Source organism: Thunnus maccoyii, chromosome 8 (genome assembly GCF_910596095.1).
Source record: "Thunnus maccoyii chromosome 8, fThuMac1.1, whole genome shotgun sequence".
NCBI lineage: Eukaryota > Metazoa > Chordata > Actinopteri > Scombriformes > Scombridae > Thunnus > Thunnus maccoyii.
The window spans coordinates 20,320,060-20,326,760 of NC_056540.1; the positions used below are offsets into that span (position 1 = coordinate 20,320,060).

The following is a 6,701-nucleotide window of genomic DNA, read 5'->3' on the forward strand; positions in this document are numbered from 1 at the left end:
GCGCAATTGCTGTAACGACACCTCCAGAATCCAATCAATCCATTCAAAGCTTTAAATAACTCTACCTTTGCAGGCTTGCAACTCTCTTGCAGTCCAATACTTACTGTATGATATTTACTGACAGTGAACTGTGAAAATATAACACTGTGCAGACATGCTGTGGTGTGCTCATATCCCAACTCTAGAACCCCCACACTTTTAAAATCGCTGCTCCATCCCTGGCTAAAGGTCATCTTCTACAGTCTAAACGTAATTTTAATGGTGAAACTGTTGAATAGAAAATTATCGTAACATTAATGAATAACTTAAAATAAATATGAATCAAATATACAATTAAAATAAATGAACATTATCATCTATAGAATGACAAACAAAACAATAAAATCAGCAGCAGGTTTTGGAACTAAGTATACATACCAACTGAGTATACTACCAATTCTTACCTTTTTAGGGATTTAGGATTTATACACTTTTCTTTTTTCATACTAATAAAAAAAGGAATTCCCACGGCCCCCCTGCAATTATGACAGCTGGCATATCGTTCAACAAAATGCTTTCAACCTCCTCCTTCAGCTGGAAGGAGGGCTGGTTTATTGGAGGGGGGGATGGGGATGAGGAGAAAGGGCTGCTGAGCTGCGTCTGTTGGCCTGGCACCAGGCAGGGACAGGGACAGTAACAACTGGTTTAACATGAATGGCGTCCAAAAAGTTTGCTTTCATTGATTAAATGTCGGCTAAGAGCGGAGCGAAATGTAAACACCCAGAATCTTCCGTGAAGATATTGATTAACTAATGTTTGGGGAGCAATAGTAACATCTTTCCCTGTAGACTGAGCCAACAGGTTAATTTCAACCACTCACGGATTACATCCACTTCTCATTGTGAAAAATTGGGTGACATATTGTCGCAATTTCCTTTTTCTCTCTTCCTTTTCTCTCTATTTCTTTTTGAAAACCAGATTTTCTTTAGGCTACTGGGTGAAGTCTAGTTCTCAAGTAAGGTTTTGATAGGATCTGTGCGTTTTACTGCACTCATCACACAGTTTAATGAAGAATGGTGACATTAAAAAGACATGAATGGTATGTATGAAATGATCCCTAGCAGCACCTTCAAGTGGGCGTTGGGCTCAGTAAATTGAAAGTGACTTTTACACTGCAGACTGTTTTAGGCGGCTCTTCTGCACACTCAGCAATGCGACTTCCCATTTCAGCCATAGTCTGTTGTGTCCGCGTACGCTGCGCTCGGTGTTGGCTGTGTGTGTGCAGCGGTGCTATGGACTACTACACGACTTCAACTCACCTAAAAAACAACTCTAAGAGCGTCTCTAATGTAGCCCACGCCGATGAAACTACATAAAGACGGTCAAAAGAGAAGCCGCTAAACTTCTGCTTTAAGGTGAAACTTGTGAAAAGACGACAGCACCGGGATCAAGATCAGCCTGCCAGCAGCATTTTTCTAAGGATCCAATTTGGGGTGAGTGCAGTCACGACAACGCGATGCTTGAATTCGTGTGTCTGAGAAATATCGACCGAGGATCATGTTTTGTTAAATACATACTGTATGTAGAAGAATCTCATGTTGAGCAATGCAGAAAAACTGGACAGATTTTGGAAAAAAGTTAATTTTTGTCAAAAGTTTGAAACTTAATCAACCGTAGTGGAAAGTAATTAGTACCTTTGCACTTTATGTTACACTTTCAGAGGGAAATTTAGACTTTTTGCCTACGTTTTACCCCAATACATTTATGTGAGAGCTATTAGGTAATTTACATGTGAAGATTTTTCAACTAAAATAATGTCCTGATGAAATATGATATAAATCACCCAAAAAGTACCTTCACCTCCACCAGCTACATTAAAATGTTGCTTACATGTTAATGCTTAAATAGTAATAATGATAATCCCATAATATAATATATTTAATATTAATATAACTTCTGAGGGCTATTTTGCAGAGTATTTTTGATACTTTAAATATGTTTTTCTGATAGGTAAGGCAGGTTTATTTGTATAGGACATTTCAACAACAAGGCAATTCAAAGTGCTTTACATAAAACATAAAAGGCAAGACAATAATGTAAAAGCAACACAAGGCAATATAAAATGACATTTAAATACAATGAAAAAGTATTAAATTGGAAATAAAAATAAACTAAAATAGAATAAGACAGATAAAACAGGAGAGGAAAGTTAGAGTGCAGTGTAAGATATTAAACAAAAACCCCAAATTTGATTATAATAAAGGCAGAAACGTCTTCAGCCTTGATTTTAAAAATAATAATACTGAGTAAAAGTTGAACATGACAATGTGAACTCATCTTACAGCAAGGCTGCATTACAGTTGCGTGTCGAATTTAGTGGCATCTAGTGGAACGGACTTGGTGAAAATGGAATGTAATATTCTAAGTATGTTTAAATTAGTTTATAATCCCATGAAAATAAGAATTGTTGTGTTTTTGTTACCTTAGAATGAACCCTTTGTATCTACATAGGGAGCGGGTCCTCTTCCATTGGAGCCTGCCATGTTTCTACAGTAGCCCAGAATGGACAAACCAAACACTGGCTCTAGAGCGGGCCTTTTGCGTTTTTTGCGGCCACTGTAGGTTCTCCACCTGCGTTCTCCCTCCTACATGCTTGGAGGGGGAAAAGGGGGTTTCTGATTTGTTGCAATCTGCAACCTCATCGCTAATTTCCACTAAATCTTACACACTGCACCTTTAAATGATTATTTTCATTATTAATTAATCTATAGCTTATTTTCTCAATCATTTGTCCTACAAAATGTCAGAACATTTCAATGGCTCATCATAATTTCCTGGAAGCGAAAGTGACATCTACAGATGCGAATGGTTGGTATTTTTGCTTGAAAAATTACTTAAACAATTGATTGATTGATGAAATAGTTGTCAATTACTTTTCTGTTTATTAACTGTTTTGAATTACGAATTGTTTCAGCTGCAACCTGCATATCTCAGAACTTCCTCTTCCTTTGACGGTTGTGTCATCTCCTGGCATGGAAGTGCTCCCCTGAGAGGAGACATCATTATGGAAACGGTCATCAGCAGCAGATCTGGCACACACAACCAGTCAACAACGTTCACCTCAGTATTTAACTCAAGCTGTCGCTTTGATGAGGAGTTTAAATACATCCTGCTGCCTGTTTCCTACAGTCTGGTGTTTGTGGTTGGCTTCGTGCTGAATGCTATGGCTTTGTGGATGTTCCTCAAGATGCGTCCGTGGAACCCCAGCACTGTGTACATGTTCCACCTCGCCTTGTCTGACTTCCTGTACGTCCTCTCCCTGCCCACCCTCATTTATTACTATGCCAACCGCAGTCATTGGCCCTTTGGCGTGGCTGCCTGCAAAATAGTGCGCTTCCTGTTCTACGCTAACCTCTACTGCAGCATCCTCCTCCTCACCTGCATCAGTGTGCACCGTTACCTTGGCATCTGTCACCCCATCAAGGCGCTGACCCTGGTGAAGTCCCGCCATGCCCACCTGGTATGCGGCCTGGTGTGGGCCATGGTGACCGTGTGCCTGGTGCCGAACCTCATCTTTGTCACCACCTCCAGGAGGGACAACGACACCCTCTGCCATGACACAACCAGCCAGGATGCCTTTGAGGAGTATGTGGACTACAGCTCTGTTGTCATGGTGCTACTATTTGGCATCCCTTTCCTGGTCATTGTGGTGTGTTACTGCCTCATGGCACGGGCCTTGTGCCGGAACAGACGGGGATTATCTGCCAGCAAGCAGGGCACTGCCTCACGTCGGAAGTCCATCAAGCTCATCATAGTGGTGTTAGTGGTGTTTGCTGTCAGCTTTGTTCCATTTCACATCACACGAACCCTCTACTACACCGCCCGTGTTCTGGATCTGAAATGTGAATTCCTCAACATTGTCAACTTTACTTACAAGATCACCAGGCCGCTGGCGAGCATCAACAGCTGCATTGACCCCATTCTGTATTTCCTGGCTGGAGATCACTACCGCTCCAAAATGCTCTCTGTTCTCACAGGAAAAAGACACACAACAAGCAGCCAAATACCTGAAGAGGCACAAATACAACCGAACAATGACATTGCTCTGGTCTACAAAAATACAGACTTTAAAGCCAGCAGAAAGGATGAGAGATGAATTCTTATAATCTTTTCAGGAATCTAAAGTATTAAACATGTATTTAAGAGTTCTGCTCCAGACCACGCTAATGTTTTCAGCACCAACATTTCCATCACATGGGTGATTTTCCTTTTTTGAACTGATTAGGAAAAATTGCAGTTTACTGTAAAATCTACTGAAGTATGCTTTCACTCCATGACATCTGCTTCAACAGATGTAAAGACAATGTTTTAATTCCCCTCATTTCCTTGAGGTGACAATGTTTGTAGGACAAATAAGTGTTTTTTTTTACCCTTTCCTGAACGCACAGCCTCCTACCAAAAAGGGATTCTTTCACAAAATGTAATATATAATACACAGTATACACAGTATATATATACACTGCTGTATATGTACTGAAGTAACTGTAATCAAAGCTTTTCTATTGGGAAAATGGTGCCTATGGAGAGGAAAAGTTTTAGATTATGTAAAAAGTGACTAACCACTAACAAGTGGTTACAGGTGCCATAAAATCACAGATGTTTCAGTCAGTGAATTATTGTCATCTAAGTAAGGAGAACTAAATTGGATATGGCAAACGCTGATATAAACATTCAGCTTGATATCTGACCAAAGATGACAGATCGTCTGGCTATTGTCTTTAAAATGAGACGATCATGATGCAATCCTTCCTGTTGTATCAACAATGTCATCGTGTTTCTCAGAAACCGTGGCTCCAAAAAGTGCAGCGCCTGATCTCAGCTGTTTTTGTCCTTCAATTTTCACAGCTGTCTTTCGCTCAACTATGAAGAAAAACAGAGGGGCTGATTTGGAGGAGAAGTACTTTTTCAAATCACCCACGCCTCATTAGAGGGAAAAGGGATTTTCCTTTTTTGCTTTTACCTTTGGGATTGATCATGGAATTTGAAAGCCTTTTTTCTATCAGTGATCTAGGTTGAACTTGATAGTTTTACAGGATGTGAAAGCAGTGTTGGAAACTTTCACTTAATGCCACAAAGTTGTTTTAATGTTGCTGTATGAATCTATACCGGAGCAGATGTATCCATACAACACTGCGTCACTCATGATGTTAATGAGCACCATCTTTGAAGAAATTGTTACTGCATGAGTAATGTTATGGTTAGTTATTACTACAGTAACTGTGTTACTGTATGTCACACATCATGAACTGATCATGCAGTTTCATTCTTTCATCCTTTCATGTTTCTCATGTATTTAGCAAAACTGAAACTAACTTCTGTGACCTTAAATGGTCTATTAAACAATGTAGTTAATGTTTATGGGAAGTCAAAACATGTGAGAGTACGTGACAAAAACAGGAACAAAATATTTTTCCATTGAAATCTACCTGAAGTCATGAAGCGTGAGAAAGATGTATGATAGCTGGAGGACATGAGGTACAAAAGGAAACACCACCAAAAAGTTTGGGTCACTGATGTTTTCTTCTGACTGCAAGAAAACGATGCAGGCTCCTTTTTGAGATAAGGGCACTGAATACATAAACACTGTAACAATGATAAAACAGTTTCATGTGAACAAAAAAAAAGAACTATGCATGTGCTTACAAATGTCTGATTAATCCCGTCAATCTTGATTTTCTCCTAATGATAAATTTCCCCTGACTGTAAGTCACTGTAAGGTTACACATTACTTTCACACTGTATGATAACATCTAATGTACACTGTATCTCAGCTTGTTCCAGCACTGCATTGTAGCTACACAATGCTTTCATTTAGGGCTACAAGGATTATTTTCATTATTCATTATATCAATTAATTGAGAACATAATCGACAGATTCATTAATTAATCATTGGGTGTTACGGAATTTTCCAACTTCAGGGGTTACAAATTGAGTTACACTGTAATTCTTAAGCAGGTAGGAGGCAATCTCTCCTCTCCTTGAGACTCCAGCTGTCTGTGATGTTTTGGGGAAAGCAGAAACCTCTCTGATAGAGGGTGAATCAGCATTGCCATGGTCACCAAGGTCGGAGGAGGCTTTCCTAGATAACACAGATAGGTGGATGCGTAGATTCTATTGACACAGTCAGACATTCAAAACCAAAATGTGCTGACAGTGACCTGAGGTTCCATGCAACGTGACCTGAACTGACACGGGTAAAATGCAGTTCCTTGTTTAGAAACTAGTGAACCAAGAGAGACTAATTTTTCATATGTAAGGCTGATCAGCTTGGGTTAAAGACTAAGACTTTCAGGGGGCAGATCGGAAAGAGACAGCATCCAAGTTGCAGATGACTTTGATGTTTGATGTTTCAGTTCTCCTTCGCCAAGTACTTCAATAAACATTTTCAGCTTTAACACATCAAAGGCTTGTGTCCACTTTTCTCCACTGAGGTGCTGACCATCGCTCAAAACATCCACAACATTGGGTCTTTAACCACTTATGTAAAAATATTAAGTCTACTATCAGATAAAATAATCACACTTAAGAAGCTGGAACCGGAGAGTTTTAGATTTTTTTCTTGAATGACTCAAAACAGTTATCCATTATCAAAATAGTTGGCAATTAATTTTCTGACAATCAACTAATCGATTAATCACCTAATCAATGCAGCTCGCAGCTC

The 6,701-nt window shown here is 39.5% G+C and overlaps 1 protein-coding gene across 6 annotated transcripts; it reads left to right on the forward strand.

The window, feature by feature from the left end:
* Positions 1-596: 596 nt before the first annotated feature.
* p2ry4 (pyrimidinergic receptor P2Y4) lies at positions 597-4,184 on the forward strand. 6 transcript variants are annotated; one of them, XM_042419934.1, is made up of 5 exons: positions 597-840; positions 958-1,078; positions 1,210-1,472; positions 2,787-2,847; positions 2,954-4,184. In XM_042419934.1, exons 4-5 carry the CDS (start codon positions 2,839-2,841, stop codon positions 4,133-4,135), a joined length of 1,191 nt encoding a protein of 396 aa, XP_042275868.1. In that variant the 5' UTR covers positions 597-840; positions 958-1,078; positions 1,210-1,472; positions 2,787-2,838; the 3' UTR covers positions 4,136-4,184. The 6 variants fall into 6 exon arrangements, with proteins under 6 accessions (XP_042275868.1, XP_042275869.1, XP_042275867.1 ...); XM_042419935.1 differs by having other exon boundaries at positions 597-751; XM_042419933.1 differs by having other exon boundaries at positions 597-1,078; positions 1,158-1,472.
* The last annotated feature ends 2,517 nt before the right edge of the window (positions 4,185-6,701 follow it).